The sequence below is a fragment of the Penicillium maclennaniae genome (genome assembly GCF_028827695.1).
Source record: "Penicillium maclennaniae strain IBT 15551 chromosome Unknown utg000003l:1.0-5670915.0:1.0-5674809.0, whole genome shotgun sequence".
Lineage (NCBI taxonomy): Eukaryota > Fungi > Ascomycota > Eurotiomycetes > Eurotiales > Aspergillaceae > Penicillium > Penicillium maclennaniae.
Window position 1 is genome coordinate 1,973,311 of NW_026623215.1, and position 16,057 is coordinate 1,989,367.

The following is a 16,057-nucleotide window of genomic DNA, read 5'->3' on the forward strand; positions in this document are numbered from 1 at the left end:
TATCTGGGGTCGTGTGCCCAAGCGGCGAACGCGGAGACCGACAACAATCCCTATTGCACCCATCTGAAGTCTAATTGGCCAAGCGATGGCATCCGTATAACTAACTCTTATGGAGATCTCCGATGGATATTTCTTCTTCTCAGGCTTCATATTAACAGACTGGTATGAACTTCTGTTATAACACAATCGGTGGATGGACCTAGATGTCCGTCCTGTGCTCTCGTGTCTGGCCGACTGGACATGTGATTGATTATGTCTCTCTTACCCAGAGATTCGCATCCGCATTATAATGCTGGTCCACAATTACTTCGAGATGTATGGGGCCTTACGGCGGTCGCAATTTTGTTTGTGATTCTGAGACTTGTTGCAAAGTCCAGGATCAGGAAGCTTGGAGCAGATGACCTGCTGATGGCTTTTGCATTGGTTAGCAAGCCTCTTTATTTATCTCGTTTTGACAAAATTTGAATCTTGTGAAACACTGTCAGATGTGTTTCACGTTGACCGAGAAATTAACCCTACTTCCAGTGCACGGCTCTTGTCGGCTCAATTATGATCACCGTGGCTTTTCAAATTGGCTTTGGTCAGAAGGTGTCGGCTCTGAGTGATGCCGCCGTGCCAAAGGTCATCATGCATGACTATTTGGCGCAGACTTTTGGGCTTGCTGGAGGGGCTTTCGGTCGGATCTCATTCATTGTCTTCATCATCGGGCTACTGGTGCAGAGGTCATCCCAAAGAATCGCGTTGTGGACCTTGGTCGGTGCGCAGGCTGTGATCAATTCCTTGTTCATCATGATTATTTTCGTCCAGTGTCCGGGACATGCATCGGCGATATGGAGCCATTTCGGCAAGGCGAAATGCTGGAACTTGTATGTGCAGGCTGATTATGGGTACTTCCAAGGAGGTAAAAGGGGACAATCTATACCCGCGTTCTAATACCGCTCTAACATGCATTCAATTAGCTTTCAATGCGGCCACGGATTTGGGTCTTGCAATCTTCTCGACATACATCTTCTGGAACTTGAACTTGAGGTTACGGGTCAAGGTGGGACTGGTTGCTCTGCTGGGATTGGGGATATTGTGGGTTTTATCGTATCAAGAGCCTGGTTGTCCACCAAGATACTAAACCCAATTCAGCGCGATGATCGCTGCAATCATCAAAACTGTACAAACTAGGATTCTCGCGACCTCAGATAACGACCCTACAGTTGCGACAGTCACCTACGACCGCTGGCTATTCATTGACACGTATCTAGTGATCGTCACCACCTCCATCCCTTCTATACGTTCCCTGTTCCGATCAATGGACGGCCGCAAGATTGGCAGTACGAACACACACGAGTTGAGCTCTCGCTACGTCGTGAGTTCTCTGCATACGTCACGCACAAGACGACGAGCTCCATCAATCAATGGGAAAGGCGGGATTAACGTCTCGGAGGGGGATATCAATAATGACGGCTTTGCCAGGATAGAAAGTCCATCATGAAACGCCTGAGTCGGGACTATCACGGGAGTCGGGGGTAATCTGCGTTTGATCTTCTGTTTTTTAGTGTCATAATATGTGCTCCATCGCATAAAATTTCCCCAGAATAACCACGACCATGTAGATCCCACTCCCACCCGACTCCGACCCCGGTCACCTGAGATTTCTCGAGTATACTCAAACACCGCGGCGTCAATTGCCGGCCTACCCGCTCTCCAATGACACCTCTCCATAGAATTGGGATTTCAAATGCTTATACGGGCGTTCCTTCCTGAATCGGCACTTTCGAAGCCACGAAGGTTGATGTGGGATTCGGCAATCGAGATCTATTGCCGACGGCATTTGCTTTTGAGGGGACGCACGGTGATGGGCCAAATACGAGTGACCCACCATGAAAGTTATCACATTCCCCAAAACCACAGAAGTAAACGACTCAGTAGCTCTGCAATTATATAGCACGTCAGACTCAACGACTATGCGGGTCGATGTAGTTTATAAGGCCAGGACAGCGAAGTTATAGTGGGCCGGACGGACAACCTCCTCGAATTCCATGAATCAGAACGCGGACCGTCAACTCTTGGCCTCGGATGGCCCGTGCAGCATTACCCGGACCAGCGTCAATCACAGCTAGGCATGCCAAGGCCGAATGCTAGGTACGAAAGCAGCTCTGGCGCGGCCTGAGTGGACGGAAAAACTAGCAGGGCCAGGGCATGGCCAGGGCATGGCCACTCCCCACCGCATTTCCCCGCGGCGTCCCCCGCTAAAGTTCCCCAATGCGGGTCTTCATTCCCCCATCTCCCCGGGTTTGAACCACTTATCTCCTCGGCTTGATTCCGTACACAAGTCCCAAGCAGGGTTGTACGGCAAATGCCTCAACTGATTCTCTATGATGCTTAGCGTGAGCCGACCCCGGGAAGTGGCTGGCCCACTGATTCCGTTGCAGAGGGATGGGCCGAATATAAAGGGGATCCCGTCCGGGCTGGAATCGAATTCTTTCCCCAGTTTCCCAATCTTAGACACGGCAGGCCGTTTGTCAACCTCTTTACACTTTTCCTCCTTTTACTCTCTTGGTACTCGGGCGAGGCCTCAACACCGCCATCATGGGAAAGCCAGGGTTCATGAAGAACTATCGAGTCTATGTACTCACCTCCGTCGCCTATTTGGGCTCGTTGCTCTTCGGTACGAGCTATCACAGCATTGTATGGACAGGAAATCGAGGCTAATCTTGCTTGACAGGATATGACACGGGTGTTATGGGCTCAGTCCTTGCCATGAAGAGCTTCAAGGAAGATTTCGGTCTCCCAACCACATCATCCGGCTTCTCCAGCAATGCGAATGCCCAAGTCTCCTCGAACGTGGTCAGTCTCCTGACAGCAGGATGCTTCTTCGGATCTATTTTCGCCGCCTACCTCAACGACCGCATTGGCCGTCGCTACTCCTTGATGATCTTCGCCTCTATCTTCCTGGTCGGAGCCGCCATTCAAGTAGGCGCGCACCATGCCATTGGCCAGATTTACGGCGGGCGTGTCATTGCTGGTCTGGGAATTGGAGGCATGTCTAGTATTACTCCCGTCTTTGTCAGCGAGAACTGCCCCCCGGCTCACAGAGGTCGGATTGCGGGTCTGTTCCAGGAGTTTTTGGTCATCGGAAGTACCTTTGCTTACTGGCTGGACTATGGTGTTGCTCTTCGTGTACCCGAGGGCACTAAGCAGTGGCGCATCCCGGTGGCTATCCAACTGATTCCCGGTGGTTTGATGCTCATCGGTCTCTTCTTCCTGAAGGAGTCTCCGCGTTGGCTGATGAAGCAGGGTCGCCGTGACGAGGCTTTAAAGTCCCTGGCTTATATTCGTAACGAGAGCGAGGATAACGAGGAGGTCCAGAAGGAGATTGCCGAGATCTATGCTGCAATCGAAGAAGAGACTGCCCTATCCGAGGGCGTGACCTGGAAGGAGTGCTTGCACAAGAGCAATCGCTATCGATTTTTCCTCGGGTTTGTCATCATGTTCTGGCAGCAGTTCTCTGGAACAAACAGCATTGGATACTATGCGCCGCAAATCTTTGAATCGATTGGTGTTAGCTCGACAAAGTCGTCGCTGTTTGCTACTGGTGTCTACGGTACAGTGAAGGTTGTCGCCACGGCGATTTTCCTGCTTATCGGTATCGATCGCTGGGGCCGCAAACGGAGCTTGATTGGCGGTGCTGTGTGGATGGCTAGCATGATGTTCATCATTGGCGCTGTCTTGGCTACTCATCCCCCAAACCCGGACTCTACCTCTGTGTCTCCTGCCTCCACTGCCATGGTGGCCATGATCTATCTCTACGTGATCGGATACTCCTTCTCCTGGGGCCCGACTCCTTGGGTGTATCTCAGCGAGATTTTCCCCACTCGTCTGCGTGCATACGGTGTAGGTCTCGGAGCTGCCTCACAGTGGCTCTTTAACTTTGTCATTACGGAAGTGACCCCCCCGTGCTATCCACAGTATCGGGTGGAGAACTTTCCTCATGTTTGGCATCTTCTGTACGGCCATGAGTATCTTCGTTACCATCTTTGTCAAGGAGACAAAAGGAAGAACTTTGGAAGATATGGATCTTATCTTTGGTGCTATTGATGAGGAACAGCGAAAAGCCGATGTGGAGAATACATTGCACAAGACCGACATTCATGCGGAGCATGTGGAGGGGGATAAGCAATTCGATCACAAATAGATGATCTCCATGACTGTATTTTAATCCAGAACCGTGAGAATGCAAGTGTCCTATTTCGATTCGTTTCGTTTCTATTAGTTCCACGCCTATTATGCACTGTAGGTCGTCAGAAGCCACAACATTTGGGCCTCATCAACCAGAATCAAATCTGAATTCGTCTATGATACTAGCTGAAGTTACTCTAGTAAGATGGATGGCCAAATGATGTTGTCCCAAGTACATCGAGGGTAATCTTCATTGATCACGGCTAGTTTCGGCGCGACCAAATTGTTTGGACCGGACCCACAGCAAAAATGCCGCGGGGAAACAACCCCTCGCCATCACTTTTCTCAGACGTTGCGCTCGCGACTAAGTGTCAATGGAGAGTCTCGAAGACACTTGCGCCTCACTCCGAGCGCAGATTGCAGCCACAGAGACCGAGCTTGAAGGCCTCAAGCGCGACCTCGCCAACGCCGAAGCCGCAGCCGCAGCCAAGTCCGAAGCAGGCTTGACGGGTGAGCCTCACAAAGGCCAGAATGATGCCGGGAACCGCTGGCCGCTGCTGCCGGAGGAATATAAACGATACGGGAGGCAAATGATCGTATCGCAAATCGGTCTACGAGGTTCGTTGGATTGCGCGGCGCTCATAGAGGAGCGAAAGATCACTAACTGTCGCATTTTCCATTCTCTACAGGACAACTCAAGTTGCGCGCCGCTAAAGTCTTGCTCGTTGGAGCCGGTGGTCTAGGATGTCCCGCTGCACAGTACCTTGCCGGCGCCGGTGTCGGAACACTTGGTCTGATTGATGGCGATACGGTCGAGATTTCGAATCTACACAGGCAGGTGCTGCACCGCGGCAAGAATGTGGGGAAGTACAAGGTGGACAGTGCGATCGAGGCGCTACGAGAGTCAGTAATTATTGTTAGAATCTTGTTTCAACTGGGCAGCCGTGCTGACATTGATTATCTCCCCGATCAGATTAAATCCCCATCCGACGTACATTGCGCATCGAACACATCTCACGCCCGACGAGGCGCCTACCATCTTTGAAAAATATGACCTTATTCTTGATTGTACGGATAATCCGGCGACGCGATACCTGATTTCGGACACTGCTGTGTTGAGGGGTAAACCAGTGGTGTCGGCGTCTGCTTTGCGAACGGAGGGTCAACTCGTCGTGTTGAATAATCCTCCTCGACGTCCGGGTGAGAAAGACGGTGGCCCTTGCTATCGCTGTGTATTTCCAAAGCCCCCACCAGCCGAGAGCGTTGTCAGTTGTGCCGATGGTGGTATCATTGGACCGGTCGTTGGAACCATGGGGGTCTTGCAGGCCCTGGAGGCGATCAAGGTGCTTACTGCGCCTGAGACCGACGCGGCCACACATGGCACCACACCCCGCGAGGCTCCTGTGATGCAGATATTCTCTGCGTTCTCAAATCCTCAATTCCGTTCGATTCGGATTCGTTCTCGCCGAGCCAACTGTGCGGTGTGCTCCGCCGAGGCCACCGTGACGCTTGATACCATTGCGTCGGGATCCACTGATTATGTATTCTTCTGTGGCTCAGCGACAGTGCCATCGTTACTGGGTCCCGATGAGCGCGTCTCACCAGAAGAGTATCGTGAAAAGCACCCGTTGATTAATACCCGGACAAATTGGGAACCCAAGGACTCACACACCGTCATTGACGTGCGAGATAAGGCGCAATTTGGAATATGCAACCTCGAAAACAGCATTAACATTCCTATTTCCAATTTTCTGGGCTCCGCCCCAGTTTCAACAGCCGACCTCCAAACCAGTCAAGTTCCGCCATGGCTGCCATCAGAAATGGTCTCTACCGAGTCGAACGACCCAATTTATGTGGTCTGCCGTCTTGGGAACGATTCCCAGATCGCAGTGAAGAAACTGAAGGACCTCGGCCTCGACCGAAACGGCCAAAGGTACATCGGAGACATTCGCGGCGGGTTCCGCGCATGGCGGGAGCAAGTGGATCCAGATTGGCCCGAATATTAGACGAACATCACCATTGAACGATTGAAAATGTTCTCAGGATACACTGTCGGGCAATTTATCCAGCCAGGCCCACTCCATGGTAACTCGCCCCTGGGCGATTTCAGCGACCTTTTCAAATACAGACTCGGTGACATCAAGGTCATCCACTTTGCAGCCCACACAGCGGTCCACAACCTTCACATCGACGCTCTTCCCGTTGCGACGAAGCCTGATCTTCAGTCCGCAGAGTGGATTGTCATTTGGATTCGACCCTGTCGACGCGGCGTCGAAAAGGATGTGAGAGACGGCGCAGACAGACTCCGATTCCGTACTCGTATAGCCACATGATCCCAGACCTGGGTCGTAGTAAGTTAGGTCTCCTGAGTAAGGGCCGCCATTGGAGGTCGGCAGCGGAAGATTCGAGGCTTTCCTGGTACAGGTTAGTATGTTTGACGCCTAGTGAATTGACTGTTTAGTGGGACTCACTTCTTCCCCACGGTTAAACCGACTGCCAGACCAATTATTAGCGCAAGTAGAAGAACAGCGGCGACGATGCCGATGACTAGAAACTTGCGCGAACGTCTCTGTATTCTGAGCCTGGAGCCAGAGAGGCTGAAAGGCCATACTCGTTTGCTGGAGATGTGCGCATCTGCGCTGAGGGTGCCATGCTTGTTTTCAGCTCCAGTTTCGGCTTCATTTCCCGTTGCCAATCCATCGTCGACTGCTGCAGACCCAGAGAATGTCTCGGGGCCCTTTGTCAATGGAAGTGGCTTGCGTCTGGGTACTGATGCCCAAGGCTCTTGCGCTTGTACAGGCGGGTCAGTTGCAATTGTTTTGTCAGACATGGTCGAGTCCGAGGTCAGGTCGTGATGATACTCTGTATCCATTGCGACGATTCATACCGGGTATAGAGATTCAAACGCGAAACAATGTCTCACTGGGTGCAGTAAAGCAGTGGAGACAGTGACACTGGGAATGAGCTTGTTTAAAACGGTAAAGGGTTCTGGTTCTGGTTCAGGGGTTTTTAGTCTCGGTCTTAGTCTCAGTTCAGCGGTTAAGGAATCCTGGTCGCCTCGGGTTCCTACTGACGTTGGCACACCCACTCTCGTACACTGCCCATGATTTACATTTCCTAGGATAATTGACCATGTATCTGTCAAAGCCGGGTCTTACAATAGACTCTGTCTTCTGATGAATATAAACGGCTGAGATCCACATACGTAAACTCCCCGCAACATGACCCACTGGGCGCGCAAGCCGCAGCCCCTCATGTTCCTCTTCTCCCGATTCTGATCTCTGACCTCTGAACATAAATGGTTTATCCCTGATCCTCGAACGAACTCCGAATCTAACCCCCTCCCCCCCCCCTTATATCTCCGTTTTGAGAGTCCCCGGTGCCTGAATCGTGCTTGGGAGTGCCGAGGTCGGATCAGGTCACGTGTGATGACATGCGCGTGGCCCGTCGAAATTTGACTGGCGTTTGGCATTAAGAGGGCGCTTCGCTAGCCTGCAGATATGGCCTCACACTCTAGTTCATCGAGTAATTCTAGCGTGGACGATCCTGCACTATCGCGACGAGACACACAGGCCACAAAGACCACCACCAGCGAGCGCAAAAAGTCCTTGTCCGGCCATATCAAGGCGATATGGCAGAAGACGGGGCTGGACAAGCCCACCATCTTATTGATGCTAAAGTACGCGACTCCTGATGGAAGTGCAAGGTCTGAGCTAACATTTTGATTAGGGGCGGACTCTCACCCACGATTGCAGTGGCCATGTAAGTATCTGATAGCTTGCCAAGACCTGTTTTCCAGTGAAGCTGACTCGCGTCCAGCTACCAAGCAATGGATGTCGCCGATGAGTATACCACTCTAGGCTATCTCGTGGCTATTATCTCAATTCTGGGCTTCGCCATCATGCCGCGTGCCAAGTTTATTCAAATGATGATTTTTGACGTCCTTGCTGTCTGCCTTGCAGCGTGTTTTGCGCTGTTGACCATGTACTCTAGCGTTAAGGCTCGTGAGCATAGTGAGAAGAACGGATCTTACAACTCTTCGGCCTCTGCCGTCAGTGGAGTATGGCTCTTTTTCCAGATCTGGCTGGTTCATACTTTCCGGGCCAAGTATCCGCAGTTCCAATTTCCCGTCGTCATCTACGCGATTTTCGCAAATATCTCCTCAATCTACGCACCGCAGATGCAAACCATGACAGCTGCAATTAACATGGTGGTGAAGTTGATCAAAACTATGCTCACGGGATTGGGCATCTCCACTGGTGTATCTTTGTTCATTTTACCTATGACTTCGCGCAAGGCAGTTTTCAAGCAGATGGGTGGCTATATCGGCGGTCTTCGCTCCGTATTGAGTGCACATGCAGCATATTTTGAAGCTTTGGAAAGGAATGACATGTTCGGTCGTGCTGAGACCTTCGATGACTCGAGAGAGAAATTTGGCGACAAAGGGAATAAGGTGTACAGCCCTGAAGCGGAAGCAATCCGTGGTGCAATTCGAGGGATCACCGATATCCATGCCAAACTTCACGGTGATCTAACATTTGCCAAAAGAGAGTTTGCTTTTGGGAAGCTCGGTCCGGACGACATTCAGGCCATGTTCCGTCATCTGCGACAGATCATGATACCCGTTGTTGGGCTTAGCTTCATTGTGGACATATTCCAGAGATTATCCGACTACAATAGATGGAATCAGCCTATCGATCCAAACTCCGAACCGCTTTCGGATGACATTCGCAACCGCGTTGTTCAAGATTGGAACGATATCATGAGAGCCGTGCATGACCCCTTCAAAACTATGATTCAAACAATCGACGAGGGGCTACTACATACTTCTTATGTCTTTGGGTTAAGCAAGCCGCCGAAAAAGATGGCAGACGCAGTCGTAAATGATGCTGGCGAAGGCGAAAAGGATGTCGAGGCTTCGGCTGAAGACACGGCGCCTGGAGGGAAAGGATTCACGGCCCACTTTAAAAAGAAGCTGGGCGAGTTTCGAGGCGCCAAACGAATGGCTCTGGCCACTTGGGCGGAGGACAAAGGGATCAAGCTACCGGAGGATTTCTTTGACCATCCGTCGCATGTGGACAGCTTGAAGGGCGACTTTTTCGATGCTTCTGCCTCGCATCAAGATCGAGCTCGACGACAGCTCTACCTCTTCCTCTATGTATGGACTTCTTCCCTTTCTCCGCAATGCAGCTACTTACTGATGTCTTCTAGATGGAGCAATTGCTCTCCTCGACTGGGCAGACCGTGCTCAAATTTGTCATTTATGCTGATAGCGTTGCGGAAAAGGGGAAATTGTCTCGAACAAGACTTATCATCCCGGGTGCTAAGCGTTATTGGAAATGGGCCAAGTCGTTCTTGAAAGCGGAAGATACTCATCAAGACGACAACATGGGCGACGTACACCCGCAAAGTCGCATGCTCGAGCTTGGCGAGGCCTACCGTCTTCGCAAAGATCCAGAACACCTACCACCCGCGTCAATCTTTGAGAAGATCGGAGACAAAGTGCGCGCCATCCCTTGGTTTCTGCGCTCGTTCGAGTCTACTTATGGATTCCGAGTCGCGTGTGCCACAATGACCATTGCCATCATCGCTTTCCTGCACGACACTCAAACTTTCTTCACGAAGCAGCGTTTGGTCTGGGCCATGATCATGGTCAATCTAAGTATGTCGCCGACGTCGGGTCAAAGTATCTTCAGTTTTGTTCTTCGGATTGCTGGCACAACGATCGCAATGGTGGCCAGTCTCCTTTGCTGGTATATTCCCGATCAGAAGACCCCGGGTGTGATCGTTTTCCTTTTTCTGTTCGTCTCATGTGGCTTTTACGTTCCGATAAAGATGTTCCGCTTCCGCGTTGTTGGTGTCATCAGTATTGTCACCACAACCATGATCGTCGGATACGAGCTCCAAGTCCGCAAAGTGGGCGAAGCAGTCGCCACTTCAAACGGTCAGGAATTCTATCCCATCTACCTGCTCGCGCCCTATCGATTAGCAGCCGTGAGTGCAGGTATCGCGGTGGCCTTTATATGGACATTTTTCCCGTATCCGATCTCAGAACACTCTGTGCTCCGGCAAAACCTTGGTGCATCACTGTATCTCCTAGCGAACTTTTATTCTATCATCCATGAAACCCTTGACGCCCGTATGCGTGGAGACGAGGGTGATCTGACTCTGAAAAGCTCTGCAGGTCGCAAACTCGAGAAGGCTCGTCATAAGGTGTTTTCTAAACAAATGCTGATGCTCACTGGTTTACGAACCTATTCTGGATTCCTTCGGTGGGAGGTCCCAATCGGTGGCAAATTCCCAAAGAAGCAATATGATTCCATCATTGTATGTGTCGAGAAGTAAGTTATCCCACCACCCCCAACTTATCAACATTTTTTAAACATTGCGTCCTTCCAGTATTGTGAGCTACCTCAGCTTGCTCGGCTATGCATCCGACACGCTGATGCGTCTTGGGAATGACGAAGACGATTCAAATTCAGCTTGGATGCATGATTTCCGCCGTCTTGTCGGTACCGCCAAAGTTACCACTCATGAAGTTACGTCTCTGTTGTGTCTCCTGTCTGCCAGCATTACGAATCGCCAACCTCTACCACCATACCTTAAAGCCCCTCGACCCTACAGTTTCTCAAAGAGACTAGAGGCTCTGGATAGCGAAATCTTGAGTCTGAAGCACATGTCCGAACCCGGATTCGCGGCTTTCGCCGTCCTACAGATCTCCACTAGGTGCATAGTTGGGGATGTGGAAAGACTCATGCGGTTCGTTAAACTCACTTACACACCAACTCAACAATCTATACAAAATCCATACTGACTCTGAAAAAGACATGTGAGAGGATTAGTTGGCGAACTTGACTTTTCTTTCCATGCAGTCAGCACGGTTAGTTCTGGAATGACCGAGTCCAGGATGACATCGCGTGCACCATCGCGAGTGGAGGTAAATGAGATTCAGGAAGCAGATCGGCGGAAGCGGGATTGATTCCTACATCTATGTCTTGCGCATTGCATACAGTTTCTTGAGCGAGCCCGGCTCAAATTGGATTGCACATAGTTCTAGGCCTTTAAAAAGAGCTCCAGATGTTCTTTGTACATGTATGGAACCGATGAATGCCAACATTTGATCTGTCGCCATTGGAGAGGTACCAGCCACATACTTCTCCGCATTCTTGGTAAAAGCAGCGCAAAATGAAAATCCACCCTCGAGCAGCAGAGCCCAGGAACCGCCGACACAAAATGGCCCAAGTCCAATTAGATTCTCGACTCCTCACCCCGGGCAACGTACAAAACAGCCCTCATCACAAGCGCAGCTCGCGGCATCGGCGCCGCAACAGTGCGACTCTACAGCCACCACGGCGCGTACGTCGCGATGGCCGACCGTGTTCAATTCCGTCATATAGCAGAGTACACCATCGCAGCATTTGAGTACCCGGAACGAGTTGCGGAGGCTGTTGCTTTCGTTTCTCTGGATACAGAGAGGAGGAGGGAACTGTGTTATGGCAAGTACTGTACCTCTTCACTTGCCGAGACTATATGGGCCTTATCTCGATTATTAGGTCGTTGGCAGAGACCTGCGCGAAATGGAGTCTTCTAGGACGAATCCATTGGCCACGTGGATCGCAGATGAAGTAGCAGAATTCAAGGGTCGTGCGGTGCAATTTTTCGTCAGTATTGAAGGCTATATGTCACCGAGGAAGTATTGAGATTCAATGTTTTAGATAATATATTTCTTGGTCTATTGGTATCTCAGTCGATCTTATCCAGCAGGTCTTTGTCACCTTCCCACTGGCTTTGAAAGACGATTCTATTGAGGTACTCGCGGACCAACACTTCGCCAGAAATCACACCGCAGTCTGCGTCCACCTTCCCAGGTTGCTGCATCAGCTAGACGGAAGTCGTTTGTAACACCGGGATCCTTCCGGAGCCAATAGGCCAGATGATCTGTGACTGTGTCCCGAACGAGGGTCCCCCCAGTTGTATTCAGGTTCATTAATACCGGCGAAGACTCATGCCACCTTGGCCAGGAAATATTGCCATCCGTACCGCGAGGCACCGTGGCATTACAAGCGCCACCCTTTGCATCATGAGTAGATATAATCGGCGTATCGTTGACAATGAAGTTGCCCAAGATCTTCTGAAATGCATGTTTGAATCCCTGTGTAGGGAATTCCTCGCCAACAGAGAAATACGCTTTCAAATCAGCTCCGTGGTATGCTGGTGTGACGGAATACTGATATTTCCAGCTCTCTTTCCCCTGAGCTCCTGAAAATGCATCTGCTAGCCAATATGATGGACAGTCAAAGGTTGTTTCGGCAAATATATCGAAGATTGTCTGTTGTAGACCGTTTGCGAATTCGGATTGATTCAACGCCGTTAGGCCGCGGTCACCGAGAGTGTCGTAGAGAGGTATTGAGCCGTTTGGAGAGATCCATGATCTATATGCGGCTAAAAGAGCGATATAGTCGGAATTGGTGAAAAGAGGGAATGTCGATTTGACATATCTCCAGAATTCCGTATCAGTGGTTATTGTTGGAGGGCTTAACGGGACACCGTCATTTGCGTTGTTCTACAATCATCAGTACGGAATTTTTTTATCTGAGATGAGGACAACTTACACCCGATAAGATACGCTTCCCACTGATCTTCTTTTGAAGGAGCTGCTTGGAGGGAAGCTCGCGAATGAAATCTCCGTCTGAGACAGGCAAGAATGCAAACGTGCCCCAGGCGCCCGACGTGGATATGTTGCCACTGGCATATTGCAGTGTATCGGTATCTGAACGTACAAGACATTCAAATACTGAATCAGGAGTGTGTCGTCCATGATAGCAGCCTGCTCGAGCTGCAAAATCATAATAGTTGTTGGTGGGCACTGTGTCGTTGTAATGATACTGAGTGGGTGTGTACGGACTTGCGACGATGATCTAGGCGAGTCAGCATCTCCCATACGTACATTGTAAATAACTAAAATATTGAAGGGAAGCCTTGCATTACTGAAAAGGTGGTCTTCTCGACCTCCGTAAGCCATCGCCTGCAACATTGCCGCGCCAGCCCCGGATGATTCGCCTCCGACCGTGACACGAGAAGGGTCGCCGCCGAATTGAGAGATGTGTTGTTGGGTCCATTTGAGAGCGAAACGCATATCCAGCAGACCGGCATTCAGAACGCCATGCTTATGGACATCTTCCGAGGCCAAGAAGCCAAAAGCGCCCAATCTGTACTGGATCATGACGGAGATGAAGCCATTATTGTTGGTTTTCATCCATTCACTAGGGTCGTAGATCGCCCCGTATAATCCATATCCACCACCGTCTGCGTTCAAACAGTCAGTATATGCTATTTCAAATTCCATTGGAGTTGCAACTCACGTATCCACAGCAGAACAGGCAAATCTTTTGCTCCCGGTGGAGAATACACATTGAGAAATAAGCAATCTTCATCGCCCAGGGCTGATGTGAACCCGTAAGCGTCCGGTAGCTTTGCCCCGCCAGATTGAGGACACCGAGGAGGCTGGTCTACAGCCGACAAAATGGCAGTCCGATTCACTTCTGGCTCCTGCGGAGCTTGCCATCGTAGGTTTCCCACAGGGGGGTGCTGCATATCGGATTCTAGGCAACTGGTGAGCACAGGGGGGGGGGAGGTATTAGACGCATAACATGGAGAAATACCCTTTGTACACATTGATGTTGTATGTACTGTTATGAGATCCCTGGTATCTCGCATACCCCAGATCGACTACTGGACTGGCGGTGTGAGTCGGCGAAGCCAGGGAGGCCGGGGCGATGGCTACAGCCAACAAGAAAACGATGCCAGCCGCGAAGCCCATGTTGTGTGTCTTGTCCAGAAAATGCCGTGAGAGAATAATTGGAGGGGCCAGGGGGGTTAGCGTTGATCCCAACCGCATAGGCCTTGCAGGTGCAAACCTTCCGCTGACCTGGAGATGTGACATAGGGAGGCGCCCAGGCATGCGTTCCTGAAAGTGTCAGATTTGAACGAGTCCTTTTCTTGTATCTCTCTGTGTGTAAGTGGGCCTGTATTACTCCAACCTCTTAGGCCTGGGGCCGAATGAGATACACTACCCTAAAGGGTTAAAGGGCTAGTGCATCGCGATAGTGAACATTTCAGGGCATTGGCTGGGCCCACAGGAATCATTTAGACTGTTTCATTGCCAATGTCAACAACAGATCCACATTCCAGCTGTGGTTGCAAGGCGGCCCGGGGTGCGAGGCCCGCAGGGGGGGGGGTGGTTTCGTCCAAGATGGTCCTCCGAAGGGCAAACTGAGACCATCTTTTATGGGTCTAATGCCCCATCTATACCATCATCCTCCCCAGGACTCCGTTCATAGGTGAACTGACTCTATCTTGATTCTTTGTATCTTGTTCAATGGCCGTGTCCTCGACTGGTCTATTGGCATCGCACTATGACCGAGGCCAATGTTGACCTCAACGCTTCAAGGGTTACAGCGGTGGTTGTTTGCTACTCAGTGCCGATCCCATTCATTTTATTATTTACCGGCCTGAGGCTTTTCATCAAACTTCGACCGTCATCGCGGAATCCTATGAGTTTGGATGACTATATGATTATTGGAGCGACCGTTCGTACCTCTTGACTCCGATATCCACTTCTGGACCCACCGCAAGGAAAAGATGATTAACTTTATTTCACAGTGCATATCGCTAGGGTTATGCATCAGTGGTTTGGTCTACGGTAAGTAACCCCCTCTATTGAGCATGACCCATTGCACCGAGGTGTCTCTAGAGCCAAACACTGACAACAGCACACAATCAGGCCCACCCTACGGGTTCGGTAGACACAAAGCTGCTCTATCTGAGAAAGATCTTCAGACTTTTATGCTGGTAGGTAATCACCAAAGATCGTTCTTGATCAAAGCTAACCCACGTCCATGTAGGGCGACTATGTTTTCAGCCACTTCTACAACTTCGCCATCGCAAGCACGAAACTCGCAATTCTAGCTCTGTATTACCGCATATTTAGCACGAAACGATTCCAGCGGATCCTAATTGGCACAGCAATCTTCATCTTCCTTTGGATCGCAGCCATGGAGATCGGGCTCGGACTTCAATGCGTGCCGGTCGCGAAAGCCTGGGATCCGAACGTAAAGGGTAGATGTCTGGATCTCGTGGCTTTTTCATACTTTACCAACATCACGAATCTGGTCACCGATATCTGGGTGTTCCTGCTCCCTGTTCCCATTATACTGAGGCTCCATATTGACCGGAAGCGGAAGTTGGAGCTAGCGGGGATATTTACGATCGGTCTCTTGTGAGTTCATCTTCAGTTGCTCTCCTCACGATAATCAAATGCTGAGATTAATCAATTCAGGACTTGCGCGATTAGTATCACGCGATTGACCGTCGTTGTTTCACAAGGATCATCCGATTTTACATGTATGTTCAACCAACACTTGCCACACAACGACCAAATTGGGGTTAACAGCAGTATAGGGGCCGGCGTTCCATTGGGAATCCTCTCAGTCTATGAGCCACTTGGTGGAATACTTTGCGCCAATCTACCCTTTCTGTACAAACATGCCACCAGCATGCTCAAGAAAGTCATGTCATCATTCGGTGTTCAGACTGAGGAAACAGACCCCGAAAACGGAGTGAGAAGGCCTCAATACTTATTGTGGAAGAGGAAACAAGATCTCAGCATGCAAAGCGAGTGGAGCAAGCTCCGACGTGACACTGATAAGAGCACTTCAGCTACACTGAGCGAGGTGCGCTCTGCTCATGCCACGGACGGAGAGTTTGAGTTAAAAGAATCTAGATCCCGAGGATCAGAGCCATAGCATGACAAAACCATAAAAAAACTGGCTAACAGAGTGCAGAGTGGTGTGAGGGCAAAAGCAAAAAGAAACAAAAGAAAATATGT

The 16,057-nt window shown here is 50.5% G+C and overlaps 7 protein-coding genes across 7 annotated transcripts; 5 read left to right on the plus strand and 2 right to left on the minus strand.

The window, feature by feature from the left end:
* Nucleotides 1-549: 549 nt before the first annotated feature.
* On the plus strand, nt 550-1,483 carry N7477_002836 (uncharacterized protein; the record flags this gene model as incomplete). Its single annotated transcript, XM_056964499.1, has 3 exons — nt 550-901; nt 960-1,077; nt 1,135-1,483. 3 exons carry the CDS (start codon nt 550-552, stop codon nt 1,481-1,483), a joined length of 819 nt encoding a protein of 272 aa, XP_056824452.1.
* Nucleotides 1,484-2,580: 1,097 nt separating this feature from the next.
* Nucleotides 2,581-4,186, plus strand: N7477_002837 (sugar porter family MFS transporter; the record flags this gene model as incomplete). Its single annotated transcript, XM_056964500.1, is given in 3 exon segments — nt 2,581-2,659; nt 2,717-3,947; nt 3,961-4,186. 3 exon segments carry the CDS (start codon nt 2,581-2,583, stop codon nt 4,184-4,186), a joined length of 1,536 nt encoding a protein of 511 aa, XP_056824453.1.
* A 358-nt stretch (nt 4,187-4,544) lies between these two features.
* Nucleotides 4,545-6,176, plus strand: N7477_002838 (MoeZ/MoeB; the record flags this gene model as incomplete). The annotated part of the gene is made up of 3 exons (XM_056964501.1): nt 4,545-4,788; nt 4,860-5,073; nt 5,144-6,176. The coding sequence occupies 3 exons, from the start codon at nt 4,545-4,547 to the stop codon at nt 6,174-6,176; spliced, it is 1,491 nt and encodes a 496-aa protein (XP_056824454.1).
* Nucleotides 6,177-6,209: 33 nt separating this feature from the next.
* On the minus strand, nt 6,210-7,042 carry N7477_002839 (RlpA-like double-psi beta-barrel domain-containing protein; the record flags this gene model as incomplete). The annotated part of the gene is made up of 2 exons (XM_056964502.1): nt 6,210-6,585; nt 6,642-7,042. 2 exons carry the CDS (start codon nt 7,040-7,042, stop codon nt 6,210-6,212), a joined length of 777 nt encoding a protein of 258 aa, XP_056824455.1.
* Nucleotides 7,043-7,670: 628 nt separating this feature from the next.
* N7477_002840 (uncharacterized protein) lies at nt 7,671-11,149 on the plus strand (the record flags this gene model as incomplete). Its single annotated transcript, XM_056964503.1, has 6 exons — nt 7,671-7,849; nt 7,900-7,932; nt 7,990-9,328; nt 9,382-10,511; nt 10,570-10,929; nt 10,996-11,149. The coding sequence occupies 6 exons, from the start codon at nt 7,671-7,673 to the stop codon at nt 11,147-11,149; spliced, it is 3,195 nt and encodes a 1,064-aa protein (XP_056824456.1).
* An 822-nt stretch (nt 11,150-11,971) lies between these two features.
* Nucleotides 11,972-13,990, minus strand: N7477_002841 (putative carboxylesterase; the record flags this gene model as incomplete). Its single annotated transcript, XM_056964504.1, has 5 exons — nt 11,972-12,733; nt 12,783-13,088; nt 13,130-13,476; nt 13,533-13,780; nt 13,833-13,990. 5 exons carry the CDS (start codon nt 13,988-13,990, stop codon nt 11,972-11,974), a joined length of 1,821 nt encoding a protein of 606 aa, XP_056824457.1.
* A 595-nt stretch (nt 13,991-14,585) lies between these two features.
* Nucleotides 14,586-15,974, plus strand: N7477_002842 (uncharacterized protein; the record flags this gene model as incomplete). The annotated part of the gene is made up of 6 exons (XM_056964505.1): nt 14,586-14,759; nt 14,833-14,872; nt 14,924-15,021; nt 15,075-15,448; nt 15,509-15,573; nt 15,631-15,974. 6 exons carry the CDS (start codon nt 14,586-14,588, stop codon nt 15,972-15,974), a joined length of 1,095 nt encoding a protein of 364 aa, XP_056824458.1.
* Between the last annotated feature and the right edge of the window lie 83 nt (nt 15,975-16,057).